The following is a 16,879-nucleotide window of genomic DNA, read 5'->3' as shown; positions in this document are numbered from 1 at the left end:
AAACCCTGTGCCAGAGGAGACAGCTTCCACACCAGGAATCAGCACAAGCGTACATTTAAAAAAACAACCTGGTGTGCAGAGAAGACCCGCAAGCCACTGCGCGCATGGCCTTCTCCACAACCCCCCCGAAAGCCGGCATAGGAGCAGGCCCGCGTGCTCCCCGGCTACAGCCAGATATCCGAAGTGCAGTCTCCCCCAGGGTAGCGCATCTCATGAGCCCGAGCAGGACCGCAGGGCTCCTTCCCAAAATCCACCAGGAAATCCTCATTCAAGCACAGACCGCCATGTTCCGTGTCCACGTCAATCTGCAGCATGACGGAGCCTTCCCTAAAGGTGGAAGGAAACGGAGACCGGGTGAGCAAGCCGTGGACGAGAGGGCAGAGGGCCAGATGCAGCAGGGTGGGAGGTTTCTTACCTGACCAATTCGGGGTAAAACTGCTTGTCCCAAGGAGTGTACAGACTATTACTGACGTAAAGTCTCTTGCCGTCCAAGCTGAGCTGAAGCATTTGGGGTCCCCCGTAGACTCTCCTTCCCTGAAAGACAGAGAAAACGGGAGGCAGGTTGAGGAGAGGCAGAGAGCAAAAACAGGAGAGACGGCGTGGGGCCTGGAGTTCTCCCAGGAGACAACTTGTCTCCACGCTACAGTTCCTCCGGAGAAAATGGCTGAATTCTCTGGCATGATACCCCGCTGAAGTCCCTCCCCTCCCCAAGCCCCACCCTCCCCCAAGCTCCACCCCCAAATCTCCAGGAACTTCCCAAGCCAGAGTTGGTAACCCTCCCACGCACCCCCACACTCTCTCCCCCTGTCTGTGAATTACTCACTTGGATCATAAAAGGATCAGGTTGGCCATCCAACTCTGGATCTTCAAGGACGGTGACCACCCCGCCTTTTGGGATGCTGCCCCCCAGAAACACCTGCAAGGATACAAAGCCCCCAAAGAGAGAAGATCGTTCAGATGCAAGAGCCAGAGGGTCAAAGGGGCTGTCACAACAAAACGTCACAACAATCGGAGGCAGAACAGCATCTTAAACGTCTCGCCACCTCTGTTCCAGTGGAAAGAAGGGGCTAAAAGGATTTAAATCAAGCCCACGTGTTGGATCCGGCAGATCCATTCTTCTAACAGTGGTGTTTCCCCCAGAGTGAGAATCTTCCTGACACCAGAAGGATCTTTTGTGTTGGAGGAAAGGCAGCTAGCTGTTAGCAAAACAAATGCCCTGAATTTGACCCGATCGCTTCCATTTCTCGGTGCGGGGCTGACAGGTGAGCCGGAATCACTTCCCAGGACTCCCTTTGCAAGTAAGAAATGGGCACCCACATGCAGGTTAAGGTGGGGGTTATCCCCCCCATGCTCAGCGGTAGAGCATCTGCTTGGCACTTATTTATTTATTTCTGTTATTGAATGTGTACTCTGCTCTCTGTCCCTGCCAAGGATGGACTTAGAGTGGCTCACATTCACTAAAATGCAGTCCAAACACGTAATGCATAAACGGTCCAATACAACTTTAACAATAAACTAAAATTTAACAGTAAAACCAATTGGCGCCTGTTTCTAGCGCACTGGTCCACTGAGAGCTATGGGAAAGGAGGTCGGGATCCCACTCAGAAGTCAATAGGATGGAGCAAGAAAGTGGGGGGCGTGTATGGAGGAGGGAGGCCAGCTATGTTCCACCCTGTTGCTGCCCTCAACCATATGCCTGGCAGAACATCTTGGTCTTACAGGCCTTGTGGAACTGTGATAGATCCCGCAGGGCCTTGGTCTCACTAGAGAAAAAGCCCTGGCCCTAGTTGAGGATAGCTGGACACTCTTCGGGCTGAGGACTACTAGTAAGTTGTTCTGTCTTGGCTCTCCTGCATACCAGGAGAGACAGCCCTGTAGGTACGGTGGAAGGAAGAAGATCCCAGATTCAATCCCTGCTGGGTTCTACAGCTTAAAAAGACCCAAGTATCTGGTGATGTGAAAGACCTCTACCTGAGAACCTGGAGAGCTGCTGCTAGTCTGAGTAGACAATACTGACCCTAGACAATGATTGGTGGATCGAGGGTCTGATTCAATAGAAGGCATCTTCCTCTGTCCATGGTATCAAGGTGAACACACGCATGAACATGTGAAGCCACCTTATGCTGAATAAGACCTGGAGAGCAAGCCCTACGAGGAAAGGCTGAGGGACCTGGGAATGTTCAGTCTGGAGAAGAGGAGGTTGAGGGGGGGACAGGATTGCTCTCTTGAAGTATCTGGAGGGCTGTCACTTAGAGGAGAGCAGGGAGCTCTTCCTGTTGGCAGCAGAGGATAGGATTCGCAATAATGGGTTTAAATTATGAGCAGAAAGGTACCGGCTAGATATTAGAAAAAAAATTTTTATAGTAAGAGTAGTTAGGCAGAGGAATGGGCTGCCTACAGAGGTGGTGAGCTCCTCCTTTCTGGGAGTCTTTAAGGAGCGGCTGGGCAAACACTTGTCAGTGTCAGACTCCAGGACCTCGTTGCATCTCAGGAATAATAAACTTCGCTCCAGACGTTGCAGAGAGTTTAAGAATTTTATTAAGAAAGCAAACGAGTTCAGTGGTCTATACAACTTAAGGTCAGAATAAAGATGGAGAAACTACAGGTCATTTTTATAGGGGACACACACTAGAATTGATTACACGTAATGGCTTTGAAATGCAAAACATCAGAGTTCTTTCAAACTTCAAGAGATGCCAGGGTTCCGGCAGAATAACACCTTGAGAACAGATAGCAGATTTACAATAGGAAGGCTTGCTTTGAAGTGGAAGCATCTGTCCCTCAAGCCTTAACACCTTCCTCCCAAACTGAAGATACTTTCCCACGAGACCGGGAGGGGGGGGGAGAACATGAAGCTTGCTATCCGGGACCTGACTGGGAGCCCTCGCTGACACTCCCTGGCCCCATGCGCACCTCCACCCGCCGCCCCTGCAGCCCACCGCCCGCCTCCGCCCCGCCGCTGCCACCTCGCCGAAGAGGTCCCGCGAAAAGCACTCCAGCAGCGTGCGCGGCGGCGGCTCCCCGGCCCGCTGCTTGGCCACCAGCAGCAGCTGCTGCCGCCCCCCTGCGCGTGCCACCAGCACCTCCAGCTCCCGCAGCGCTGCTGCCTCCGGCTCCATGCGCACTCCCCGCCCCACGGCCGCCGCCACTTTTCTGGCCGGGGGAGGCACCAGGAAGTCCTGGGAAGTCCCGACGAACAGCTGATGGGAGGGGGGTATTTGTGGCAGAGCCGCACTCAAGGGGCCCAAGAGCCGCATGTGGCTCGCGAGCCACGGTTTGCCGACCACTGCGTAGGCTGATCCTGCATTGAGCAGGGGGTTGGACTAGATGGCCTCTATGGTCCCTTCCAACTCTATGATTCTATGATTCCAAGGCCTTTTCAGTATTGTCTACTCAGACTGGAAGCGGCTTTCTGAGATCTCAGGCTGAGGTCTTTCACATCACTTACTGCCTGGTTCTTTTAACTGGAGATGCCAGGGATTGAACCTGGAACCTTCTGCATGCAAAACAGGTGCTTTGCCACTGACCCACAGGCCCTCCCCGAACATGAACACACATGAAGCTGCCTTATACTACATCAAACCATTGGTCCATCAAGGTCAGTCTTGTCCAATCAGACTGGCACCAAGGTCTTAGGGAGAGAAAGGTCTTTCACATCACCTACTGCCATTTTATGAATGGTTGACACCTGAACATACGTGAAGCTGTCTTCTACTGAACCAGACCCTTGGTCCATCAAGGTCGATATTGTCTACTCAGACTAGCAGCTGCTCTCCAGGATCTCAGGCAGAGGTCCTTCGCATCACCTACTGCCTGGTCCTTTTAACTGGAGATGCTGGGGGTTGAACCTGGCCTGGGACCTTCTGCGTGCCAAGCAGATGCTCTACCACTGAGCCGTTGGTCTTCCCCTGGTGTTGTCATCTGATCCCAGAGGACTTTAATTCTGATGCACAACCTCATATGCCTGGCTGCCTCTCCCACCAGAGAGAGAAGGGCCCCCAAATAAATGAGCTTACCTGGCCAACCAGCCTGGGAGAGAAAGGGTCAGTGATGTCATACTGACGGATGTCGCCATGTATGAAGTTGCTTGCATACAGGAACCGGTCATCCAATGAAATGACAATGTCGGTGGTAAAAGCTGGAGGAAAAGAGAGAAGGAATATTTATTTATCTTCCTTTATTCTAATTGCTAGCAGTTTTTCAAGGGCAGGTACAGAAACCCCACTGCATGCTGGGTTTTGCAGTGAATCAGTGAGCACCACATTGGGGACCCCTGACCTAAACCAACAAAAGGATTTACTAAAACCAGTTGCAGATTGCAAAGAGCAGGGATGGGGGAAAGTATATAGAACATATATCATGAATATAAGACTCTGTCCTTTTTACTGACCTGGCATTTCAGGTAATAACCATCCTGACACTTTCTTGCTTGGAACCTGGATCACTTTCTGTGCCGTCCAACATCCATCCTGCGGAATAAATGTATATAATTTGAAGTGAGGAACTGCCTGATATAGGCCTTTTATGCCTTCTCAGGTTCCTGGCGTCTAACTTCCTGCTTCTTCGGGGTGGGAGGTTCAGTTCTGCACACATATTGCTCTGTCTGATGGTTGATTCGACATCACACAGCTTTACATGAAGCGTTTCTCCCTATAGTTTAAATCAGCAGCTTTTTGTGCTCGATAAAAACTGGCGTTATATCGAATTGACCACTAGAGGGAGCAAAACATCTGCAGAACTGGAACAATCACACACATCGAAGAAACAAAGTTAGATGCCAGGAAGGGCTGTTGTTTTCTGTTGCTCCAGAAGGTCGGACCAGAACCAACGGGTTGAAATTAAATCAAAAGAGTTTAACTCTAGACATCAGGAAGAATTTTCTAACAGTTAGAGCAGTTCCTCAGTAGGCTTCCTCGGGAGGTGGTGAGCTCTCCTTCCCTGGAGGTTTTTTAAGCAGAGGCTAGATGGCCATCTGTCAGCAATGCTGATTCTATGACCTTAGGCAGTTCATGAGAAGGAGGCCATCTTGGCCATCTTCTGGGCATGGAGTAGGGGTCACTGGGGTGGGGAGGAGGTGGTTGTGAATTTCCTGCATTGTGCAGGGGGTTGGACCAGATGGCCCTGGTGGTCCCTTCCAACTCTATGATTCTATGCAACTGAGAATGAATAAAAACCCATAGAGTCAGGTCGTTGCCACATTTCATCGAGACTGGCAGCAGCATTCTGGAATTGATCCCTGCCTTCCAGCCCCGGAAATGTCGGGAAGAATTAAAGGTGGGACTGAACATGCTTTGCTATGAAGCTGAAAGACCGTCCATCAGTAGGGTTGCCAGGTCCCCACTCTCCTCCGGTGGGAGCTTTTGGGGGTGAGGATCACTTGCTGCAACCACGAGCAACACAGTCCCATCAGTTCCAGTTTGCTTCCGGAAGCGCCACAGCAGTACGGAACAATTTACCATTCAAACCCCCATCACGCGGCACCTTTCTGTAAGTAAACCGGAAGGGACGGGATCACTTTGCTTACAGCCGCGCGCATGCGCGATCCTTGCTGCCAGCCAGCAGATGGATTGCCCGCCATTCCAAGCCACCTGGCAACTCTATCCATTATCCTTGGCAACAAAACTGCGCAGGCCATAGCCGCCGAATTTATGTTGCTGTCTCTTTAGGCTGATGAGCCGATTTAAGTCTCCACTGTGCTATTGGACTCTCCACATTTTAATCATACCTTCATTGCCCCATTTGCTTTTAATGCAGCCAGAGTCTTGCAGAGGAGCTGAGGGTGTACGAGGAGGTAACTTTGGAACTAGCAGCTCAGGTTTTGCAAAGCCCTTTGTTCTTATTTGGTTTAATGGGATTTGCAGCTGAGCCCAGGACAGCTGCGATACAGCAAGGCCTCTTCTTGGATAAAGTACGTTAAATTACCTACCCTTTTGGAAGTTGCTCAAGGAAGGGCAAGATTTCCGGAGTGTGGGCATAGGGGGCATCAATAGGGTTGCCAAGAGGGTGGTTTTAACGGGCAATTGCCCATCCATCCACCAGACTGCTCCCAAGCGGAGATTGCACACATGTGCAGCCACGCACAATACAATTGCATCACTTCCAGGTTTACCCCAGGAAGCGCTGCATTGCCACGGCCGCTTTAGCACTCAAACCCGAAATGCTGGCGTTTGGGGAATTTGTGCGCTAAAACAGCCACAGTGATGCGGTGCCTCTGGGGGCAAACCCGGAAATGATGTGATTGCATTGTGTGCAGATGAACATGCGTGCAATCGCCCCAGCCCCGCCCCCCTAAACCTCCCGCTGATAGAGAGGGGGACCCTCTCTGGCAACCCTAGGCATTGATTATGTTTTATAGCAGCTGGAGGAAGCATGCCCTTAACACCGCGGTTAGTTTCAGAGGCTAGCCATGTTGGTCTGCAGTAGAAGAGCTCAATTCAAGTCTAGTAACACCTTGGAGACCAACAAGATTTCCAGAGTATGAGTGTTTGAGAGTCTTAGCTCCCTTTGAAGCTACATGCTCCAAAAAAGATCCATGGGTTAGATCCTGCATGTCCATTCTGCCAATGGCAGTGAGAGAGTCTTACATCAGGGAGGAATCCTTTGCACAGTGGGAAAGCACTGGCCACTTGTGAAATGGATCTGTGGATTCCAACCACGTATGTCATGCTGAGAGCCAGCGTGGTGTAGCGGTTAAGAGCGGCAGACTCTCGTCTGGAGAACCGGGTTATATTCTTCCTCATGAAATCTGCTGCGTGACCTTGGGCCAGTCACGGTTCTCTCAGAACTCTGTTGGCCTGCCTTAAAAACCCTACGGGGTCACCATAAAGTCAGCTGTGACTTGACTGTGCACGCACACACACAAACACACACATGTGTCATGCTACATCCAAAATGCTACACTCAAGCACTGTATCGGGGTCCCCAACCTTTTTGAGGCTGCACACGCTGTTGGAATCCTGACACAGTGTGGGCCACAAAATGGCTGCCACAGGAGGCGAAGCCAGCCACAAAACCTGCGGCTGAACTATGCACTGACTCACATCCGAGATAAACTCAGACTTTAACTTAATTTTGGGATAAAACCGCGATTGGAAAACCTAGGGAAGTTGCGGGGCGGAAGTGAGCTGAGCCTATAGGGAGGAGAACATAATGCAAAACCCCGACAGAGAACCAGGACTCTGTTGGAATTCTGATGTCACACAGTGGCACACAAAACTGTCTTGGTCACACAGGTAAGATCCTTGGGCTGTGGTGGCAGCACCTTTCAAAGCAGAATTTTTAAAAATCTGGCCAGCCAATTAAATCGCCAGTGGCCAATCAGAAGAATTGCTAGGCAAAAGCCCCACCTCTCCCCACCCACTTCCTCAAAATGCTTGGCAGGCGTCAGAAAAGGTGTGGGTGCAGGCTCCCAGGCACCCATGAGCACTACATTGGATACCCCTGCTTTACAGGATTTACGATCTCTGTTACAAGCTAAAAGATCAGCAGTGAAATGCTCAATGCTGGTGAACTGCGCCTGTCCACAGCCCTCTCCACATTGGGCAAGAAAACTCAGCTGGCAGCCATTTTTATCACAGTCCAGAAACAGCCACGGACATTCACCTGTGTCTTGAAGATATGAAAGATGGCACTTGGAACTGCGCAGCACACCATCGCATGCGCGGCGTTGGGATTGTGCAGGAACCGGATCTCAAAAGGGGTGGAATCCTCCCCTAAATCAATCGACTGGACGAGGCAGCGGGTGGTCCAGTCCCAGACGTTCAGGCGACGGCCGTAGCGCCCTGAGGGTGGACAGAGAAGGAAACCAAAGCTGTAAGGCCGGGTGAGCAGCTGTGGATCCACCTGAGGAAAGCAGGCTTCTGGTCATGGCGAGTCACATGGTGCAGACATCCTGGACCAGAATCCTCCTGGGCCCAGGTAGCAGCTGACCCTGATCGGCCAATCCTTTGCCACGGTTTGCTCTAAGAACCAACGGCCATAAAGGACCAGACAGGCTTGAAGAAACTGAAGCTTAACCTGGATAAGGTGGAGGTACTGTTGATTTGGGACACAATCGATCAAGGATTGTCCTGTGTTGGGCTCCCCTAGAGTTATAGAGTTCATGGTGCTCCTGGATCTGGGTACTGGACCTCCCAGATGTCTTTGAGGCACCTACAAACAAGGCCTAAATGTGAGGGGATTTTATATTTCCATTATGCAACGTGTGAAGATTAAGAGTTGGTTTTTATACCCTGCTTTTTCTCTAGCTATTAAAGAATCTCAGAGCTTACAATCGCCTTCCCCTCCCCACACCTTGTGAGGTAGGTGGGGTTGAGAGAGTTCGGAGAGAATTGTGACTAGCCCAAGGCCACCCAGCAGGCTTCATGCAGAGGAGTGGGGAAACCAACCCGGTTCACCAGATTAGAGTCCACTGCTCATGTGGAGGAGTGGGGAATCAGACCCTGTTCTCCAGATTAGAGTCCACCGCTCTTAACCACTACACCACAGTGGCTCTGAGGAAGGATGTTTGTGCTTCTTCTGCAACCAGTGCCAAATTAATTGGGGACAAAGCCTGGGGAGGGCAGAGTTTGCGGGGTGAGGGAGCTCAGCAGGGACGTGATGCCCTAGAACCCGCCCTCCAAAGCGGACCCTACTGAGCTTCTGAGATCTGATTAAATCAGGCTAGCCTGTGCCATCCAGGTTAGGGCTGTTGATAGACTGCTCACTCCTAATTTCCATCCAGAGCAAACACGGCAGTTGCCATTCTTAGCCCAATGCTAGTCGGAGAGGAAGCAATGCTGAATAAGATGTGACCAGCATAGGAAGAGCCAACTAGTGTAGTGATTAAAGCGTCACACTCGGATTAGGGCTGTTGAAAAAAAAATTCGGTAAAATTCGGATTCGGCAAAATTTGGCCTGTTTTTATTCAGGAAATGCCGAAGTCCGAACTCCCCCGCTTCGGGTCTGTGCAATTCGGCATGAGATCCGGAGTTCGGGGAAACATTCGGCCGAATAAAGCCATTAAAAACATAATAGCGCCTTTCCGCGGCTCCGGGGGGGCATTTTTGGGGGTAGAGGTCTCAAACTTTCAGCGTAGCTTGAGGGGACCCTTCTTGCAAGAACCCCCAAGTTTTATGAAGATTGGATCGGGGGTGAGATATGGGCCCCGAAAGGGGTCCCCCCCTCCTTAATGTGCATCTCTGACAATGGGGGGTTGCAATTAGCAGAGCTTGCCTCCCACTCCTGAAGCTCCCAGCCCCGACAAACAGCTGAGCTGGGGGGAGCAAGGGCAGGGCAGGTGTGAAGAAGTTTGCAAACCATGCAAAGCAACACATTTGCAACCATGCAAACCATGCAGACCATGCAAAGCAACACATTTGCAACCATGAAAAGCAACACGTGACGCCTGGGAGTTTGCAAACCATGGAAAGGGACAGAGGCACGCTAGCTATGCATAAGGAGCAGGAGGGGGTGGAATTTCCCCTTTTGCATCGGACTCAGGACCAGGCAAATGCATTCTTTAAGTCACAATTTGAAAATCAGTTTTGAGCAAGCATCAAAATAGACCTAACCGATCTTATGAATGAGGGAAAACCTGAGGACACACAACTGAAGCCCCCCCCTCAAAGCAGGGAGAGAGAGACTCGAGGGGACACACACCCCCAGGCTGAACGGGCAAAAGCCCCCTTTGGCTTCCCCCACCCACCCACAGAAACTGCTCCCTCCCCACACACACACAGACTCTGCTCCCCCCCACCCACAGGAGAAAAATTATAGAGAAAAGCCCCAAAACGGGTCTTACTGTGGATGTCTTCTGTTCCATCTTCTTCGCACCTGCCCCGCCCTTGCTCCCCGCAGCTCAGCTGTTTGTCGGGGCTGGGAGCTTTGGGCGTGGGAGGCAAGCTCTGCTAATTGCAAACCCCCATTGTCAGAGATGCACATTAAGGGTGGGGGGACCCATTCCTGGCCCCATATTTCGGCCACCCCTGATCCAATCTTTACAAAACTTGGGGGTTATTGCAAGAAGGGTCCTCTGAAGCTATGCTGAAATTTTGGGGGCTCTACCCCCAAAAATGCGCCCCCTGCAGCCACAGAATGGCTTGAATGTGCACACGCACCCCCCCAAGGGGGATCGCTCTCACACACAAACAGATACTCTCTCTTTCTCTCCCTGGGCCGCGCAGCAGCTGGGCTCATGCACTCAATCGTGACTGATTGGCCAGAAGAAGACCCAGCTTGGCCACCGATTGGCCGCAGGAGAATGCTGCTTACTAACTGACGGTTATGCTGCTGCGCCGAACCCCGAATTTGCCGAATTTATTCACCTAACATCGCGAACTCGCTGAATTCGGCTCCCCGTTTTCCCGCCTTTTTTGAGTTCGGTTCCATCCGAACTAAAAATTGCCGAATCAAGGGAAATTCGGCTGTTTTTCGGTTCAGGATGAACCGAATCGACAGCCCTAACTCGGATCTGGGAAACTCAGGTTCAAATCCCCACTTGTGCCCTGGAAGCCCGCTGGGTGACCTTGGGCCGGTCACAACCCTCTCAGCCTAACCTAGCTCACAGGGTCATTGTGTGGATAAAATGGAGGAGAGGAGAATGATGTAAGCCGCTTTGGGGAGAAAGGCGAATATAAATAAAGCAGGTAAATATAAATAAATAAATAAATAAACAAATAAATAAATAAATAAATGTGTTCCCGCAGAGCAAGGTCTTACCTTTCCCCAGGTCTGCTGGGTTGAACCCATTGACAAAGAACTTCGGCACCCCCCATTCGGTGCTGATCATGACGTTGTGCCTTGGCTGGTACCAGAAATCGTACCCTTGGGGGGCTGCTTGCGTGGGCCTCTCCCAGTTCCCCTTCACTTCAAAGGTCTCTGCATCTAGAAGGGCAAAGCCCCCTGCCAGAAAAACAAGATCCGTGCTCAAAAACATGTGCCCCACCCCGAACTCCTTGTCAAGGGGCGGGATGAAAATGAAATCAAAGGAATCCCTCCCCCCCAATAGTTTTTTTTTTTGCACATGCAAATGTATTGATAGCAAAGCCGCTTCATTTAGGCAATTGATCGATGCAATGAATCCATTTAAAAGGCGCTGCCAGTGAACATCCCAGTTTAAATGTTCAGTAATTTCAAATGAAGTAGCGAGCATGAATTAAGGAGCAAAAATGAATTGAGAGTAGCAAGTGCTTTTCTGGAAGAAGGGCGGCCTTTGTTTCCTCTCACCAGCATGCATCGTTTTAAAACCAAATATTGGACCTGACGACACCAGGGGTCCCAAATAGAGTTGCCGGGTACCACCTGGAAATCAGCAGAGCTTAGGGGTTGGTGGGGGGACTTAGGCAAGCAAACTTACTCCGAGGCCTCTGGCGCCCAAAACACGTCACCAACGACCATGGGGACGCTCTGGTATTTGGGCAAAAGTCTGTGGTAGAAGTAGGGTTGCCAGGTCCCTCTTCGCCACCAGCGAGAGGTTTTTGGGGTGGAGCCCGAGGAGGGCGGGGTTTGGGGAGCGGAGAGACTTCAATGCCATAGGGTCCAATGGCCAAAGCAGCCATTTTCTCCAGTGGAACTGATCTCTATCGGCTGGAAATGAGTTGCAACTGCAGGAGATCTCCAGCTAGTGCCTGGAGGTTGGGAGCCCTAGGTAGAAGCCATTTTTACCACAAAGTTTGGCCCAAATACCAGAGCATCGTCAACGATGCAATGATGTCATTTCTTGGTCATCAACGATGCAATGATGTCAGAAATGATGTCACTGCATGTCGGATGCCGGAGGTCTCAGAGTAAGTTTGCTGCCCCCCGTTCCCCCTCTGGAGCGCTGTATGGTGCTGGGGGGGCTGGGCGCTAAAGCAGGGCACCCCCCGCTACCAGCGGGGGGGGGGCTGGCAACCCTACTCCCCAACCTTTTTGAGACGGTGGGTACCCTTTAATTCTGACACAGCATGGCAGACGCAGCCACAAAATGGCTGCCATAGGAGGTGGAGCCAGTCACAAAATGGCTGCAGCGGCTTTCCTTCAGTCGCTCAACGAAGTTCCTTGGGTTGTGGTGGCAGCTGCTGCCAAGGCAACGTTTTAAAAAATCGGTATAGCTAATTTAGGCTTGCGAGGCAATCACCGAGGAACACAATCCTGTTGGATTTAACGCTGGGGCCTAGTTTGACTGGCAGGGGGCTCTGCGCTCCTGTGGAGTCGGCCCCTCCCTCCAGGTGGCAGTTGCTTCTAACCGACGCTTCCAACTGTCATTCGCTCCGATTCACTCAGCACTCAGTCCCCGAAGTTTTCAGTCAGAAGTCTCTCTAAGTATCACTCTGTTTGCTCTCTGCCTCACACTATCAAGAAGTAACAATAGCCAAAAAGAAGTGAGCTGTGGCTCACAAAAGCTCATACCCTACCAGAAAATATTTTTGTTAGTCTTTAAGGTGCTACTGGACTCTTGCCCTTTTCTACTACAGCAGACAGACTAACACGGCTACCCACTGTGAATTATCTTCAAAGAAGTAACAATGTTTCAGATAATATAAGAAAAGTAATACAAACCTCTTAAGGAGAAAATGTTGTTTATTTACAGAACCTTATAATCTTTTATTAAATACAGTTTTCTAGATCCTAAATACGTGTGCTGTTAATATTCCTCCACATAGCTTTTGGCTGTTTTTAACTCTGCTGATTCACACAAGTGGTATATCCTGCAGCAAGTTAGTGCTGGGATATTGACCCACATAAGGGATTGGATTAATTTCCATTTCCCCCCCTACAGATCCCCACTCCAGGGCCCCTCCCTCTTGGCACCAATCAGCTGCCCAGCAGGGGACTTACGAGGAGGAGGAGGAGGAGGAAGAGGAAGAGGAAGAAGAAGCAGCAGCAGCAGCAGCAGTTTGGCAGCTACAAAGATGATTTGGAAAGGGAACGAAAGAGGAGTTTGTGCTTGTAATGTCTTTCGAAAGGCCTTTGAAAAGTCACTTCTGGCTTGGTTGAATGGTGGTTGAGCTAAGAACAGGAGATGGACACTAGGATATAGAAGAAAAGTTGGTTTTTATATTTTTTTTATATGCCGACTTTCTCTACCACTTACAATCGCCTTCCCACAACAGACACCATGTGAGGTAGGTGGGGCTGAGAGAGCTCTAAGAGAGCTGTGACTAGCCCAAGGTCACCCAGCTGGCTTCACATAGAGGAGTGGGGAATCAAACCCGGTTTTCCAGATCAGGAAAGCTCTGGCTCAAGGGCAAAAACCCGACGGTAAAAATAACTTCTACCATAGAGTTTCCGTCCAAATACCAGAGCGTCCCCTCATCGCCCACTACATGATAATGTCGTTTCCAGTGCACACCTGAAGTGACGTCACCGCATTGCTGGCGCCACCACCCTTTGAATTCTGACACCAATTGCGGGGGGGAATCAAATAAAAATACAATTTATCAACTGGGGTTTCTTGAATTGAGCAACAGATCTACAGGCCAAACCTTTGACCAAGTAATTTGCTGTTTGTCTAGACTAGTGGTTCCCAAACTTTTCGGGCCACCACCCCCTTGGTTCCACAAACTCAAACCCAGCGCCCCCTACCCTATCCCATAAAAAGCATTATTCAAAATAGGGGTTTGTATGACGCACTAAAGAAGATAATAACAATAAATTTCAAAACAGTAACAATTAATTGCACATCTATTCAAAATCAAATTAAAACTTTTTAGCTGAAATTTATTCGACAACACTGCTGAACTTGATCCAGCGGCACCAGCTCTTCAAAGTCTGGGGGGGGGGGGATTCGGATAGTTCCCACCAAATTTGCCAGCATGGTGCCATAGCTTGGTCTATTTTAAATTAGTGAACAACACAGTTGAAGGGTCCCCACCTCTAGCGACCCCCTGCTGCCCTCTTGCCTCTTAGTGCCCCCCTAGGTAATCCCACCACCCCACAGGGGGTGGTACTGCCCACTTTGGGAACAACTGGTTTAAACCGCCCCCAACCGGGAAATACCTTTTCCGTTGCCGCGAGGGTCCCCGATCGCGCTGATCATGACTTCCCCGCTGCCCAGGCAGTGAGAGGTGTGTACAAAAGCCAAGCCGCATTTCTGGAAAATTTCCCTTGGTTCAATCACCTGCGGAGGCAAGGGAAAGGGACAGTTTGCAATGCAGTTTACTCCTTTCCTTGGGTTGATGCTGTCAGCCCTTGTCCCACAGAACCAGAAATCACCACAAAGTCATATAGAGTCCAAACAGATGGCTTTTACTGGTCAAATAGGCATACAGTGCAAACGAATAAAATGACAGCTATGAGAGACTCACTAGCTGGGAGATAATATAAAGCAGAAAAGGCGGGAGATTACAAGCATAGGCTGAACACAGTTTCCCAGGAGCTGAGTTCCCAGCTCCTGAGTTCTCAAGGTATGTGACCTTGAGGGCCAGACAGTACAGCGCAGAGACAGAGGCAATAACGAAACCGAGATAGCAACCTGACATTCTGCTCCCCTCAAGGCCCCCTCCCAGTGCGCAAGGGGGCTGGCTTATCCGGGTAAGCAATGTGAAAGGCGTTGACGAGATCGGGGGCGGAGACATCCCGTGCGCGCACCCATTCGTCATAGGCAGGGGGGAAATGTTTCCAACGGACTAAATACTGTAGGTTGCCATGGTGAATACGGGAGTCAAGGATCTTGGAGACTTCGAAGTGCTCCTCCCCCCCCACCATGATGGGTTGCGCAGGAGGTGGATCCGGATGCCACTGTGGAGAGGCAACATGGGGCTTGAGGAGGCTGATGTGGAAAACAGGATGCACACGCCTCAAGGATTTGGGGAGAGCCAGTTCCACCGTGACAGGGTTGATGACCCGGGTGATGGGGAAAGGGCCAATGAATTTAGCATTGAGCTTATGGCACGGACGGGTAGAACGGAGATTTTTGGTAGAAAGGTAAACCAAAGCACCCACTTGCAGATCACCCCCGGGGGAGCGATGTTTGTCCGCTTGTGCTTTGTATTTAAGCTTGGCCCGGTCGAGGTTGCTAATGAGCCAGGGCCAAGTGGTACGGAGGGCGTGTGCCCAGGAGGCAATGTCGGGGCTCCCCTCCCCCTCTACATCATCTGCAGGAGCAATAGGACTGAAATCTTGTCCATACACAGCAAAAAATGGGCTAAAACCTGTGGATTGATGCATGGCATTATTGTAGGCATATTCTGCTAAAGGTAACAGGTCCACCCAGTCATCCTGGTGGTAGTTAACATAACAGCGTAAATAACATTCAAGTACAGCATTGACACGTTCAGTTTGACCATCAGTTTGGGGATGGTATGCACTAGACAACCCTTGTTCCACTCCCACCAACTTGAGGAAAGCTTTCCAAAACTTAGAAACGAAACCACTTCCGCGGTCACAAATTATCTTACGCGGAAACGAATGTAAACGAAAGATATGCGTCACGAAGAGGCGGGCCAGTTTCTGAGCAGAGGGGATCCCTGCGCATGGAATCAAATGTATTTGTTTAGAAAACAAATCAGTAACAACCCACAACACAGTTTTACCCCCACTGAGAGGGAGATCAGTCATAAAGTCCATAGCAATCACTTCCCAAGGTTTGCTGGGCGTTGCAAGAGGTTGTAGCAGTGCCGGGGGTTTGCCCTGCGATCGTTTCGCAGCGGCACAAACGGGACAGCTGCGGATGAAAGAGTCAATGTCGGAACGCATTCCCCCCCACCAGAACTGTCTGCGCAATAAGTGAAGGGTTTTCAGAAACCCAAAGTGCCCAGCTGTTTTGGCTCCATGAGCTAAATGCAAAACGTCCTTCCGGAGAGCTTTGGGCACATACAATTTCGAGTCCTTGTACCAGGACCCTCCCTGTTCCAAAACCCCAGGAGGTAGGGTATGAGCGGAGCGTTCTAAAAGGCACTGGTCCCAAAGGACATTTAAAAAGGACTCGGAGATGGGGATTTTGGAGGGGGCCCCCCCGTCGGTCATGGTGATCTTAGAAACAGTTATGGGGCTAGTGCTTACGTGCGGCGGCACGCAGACTGCAGGCGGCTGGGCGGCCGGAGGGGTAGGAAGGGCGGGAACGCCGGTCTGTTGCGGTGGCGGCTGGGCAGCCGGTTGGGCTGGCGGAGCTTGTAAGTTGGGTACGGCGTGCTGATGCTGGGATCGAGTTTGCACAGCCAGCACGGGTAGGGCCCCACGTTGCATAGGGGTGAACAGAGAGTTGGTGGGTCTATCGAGTTTTACCGGATATTGTGGTAAACGGGAGAGGGCATCCGCGAGAACGTTCTGCTTCCCAGGGATGTGCTTCAGGGTGAAACGGAACTGAGCAAAGAACTCCGCCCACCGTTGTTGTTTCGCCGACAGTTTATGGGACCCCGTGAGGGCAGCTAGATTTTTGTGATCGGTCCAAACCTCAAAGGGGACTTTAGACCCTTCCAAGAATTGCCGCCACAGAGTCAGTGCATGATGAACCGCTGAGGCCTCCTTCTCCCAGATGGGCCAGTTTAATTGAGCGTGCGCAAATTTTTTTGAAAAGTAAGCGCAAGGGTGAAGAAGACCATCCGGTCCTTGCTGGAGGAGGGCCCCTCCCATGGCTACATCGGAAGCATCGACTTGCACAATGAACATTTGATTTGGGTCTGGGTGCCGTAGCACCGGCTCCGAAGTGAAGAGGCGTTTGAGGGCTAGAAAAGCGGCCTGGCATTGCTCAGTCCACAGGATTTTTGCGGAGGGCAAGGCAGCCGAGCTGACTTTTCCCTTAGTTTTCAGTAGGTCCGTAATGGGTAGAGCCACCTGGGCGAAGTTAGGGATGAATCCCCGATAGAAGTTTGCAAATCCTAGAAATTGCTGTACTTGCTGACGGTTGGTGGGGGGAGTCCAATCGAGGACGGCTTGGACTTTGGCGGGGTCCATGCGAAGACCTTGGTGGGAGATGATG

General features: G+C 51.0%; 1 protein-coding gene across 2 annotated transcripts in view; it reads right to left on the bottom strand.

The window, feature by feature from the left end:
- Positions 1-164: 164 nt before the first annotated feature.
- LOC130479980 (methanethiol oxidase-like) overlaps positions 165-16,879 on the bottom strand; it is a 30,107-nt gene continuing 13,392 nt past the window's right edge. For both annotated transcript variants that reach the window (XM_056852350.1, XM_056852349.1), the window contains 8 exons: positions 13,960-14,080; positions 10,699-10,881; positions 7,603-7,781; positions 4,391-4,469; positions 4,017-4,138; positions 824-916; positions 416-534; positions 165-327 (listed from right to left, as the gene is read on the bottom strand). In XM_056852350.1, coding sequence (XP_056708328.1) covers positions 165-327; positions 416-534; positions 824-916; positions 4,017-4,138; positions 4,391-4,469; positions 7,603-7,781; positions 10,699-10,881; positions 13,960-14,080 — 1,059 coding nt within the window. The remainder of the gene's footprint in view (positions 328-415; positions 535-823; positions 917-4,016; positions 4,139-4,390; positions 4,470-7,602; positions 7,782-10,698; positions 10,882-13,959; positions 14,081-16,879) is intronic.

The sequence above is a fragment of the Euleptes europaea genome, chromosome 7 (genome assembly GCF_029931775.1).
Source record: "Euleptes europaea isolate rEulEur1 chromosome 7, rEulEur1.hap1, whole genome shotgun sequence".
Taxonomy (NCBI): Eukaryota; Metazoa; Chordata; class Lepidosauria; order Squamata; family Sphaerodactylidae; genus Euleptes; species Euleptes europaea.
Note: the sequence above shows the minus strand (reverse complement) of the source record. Positions and strands in the feature narration are given on the sequence as shown.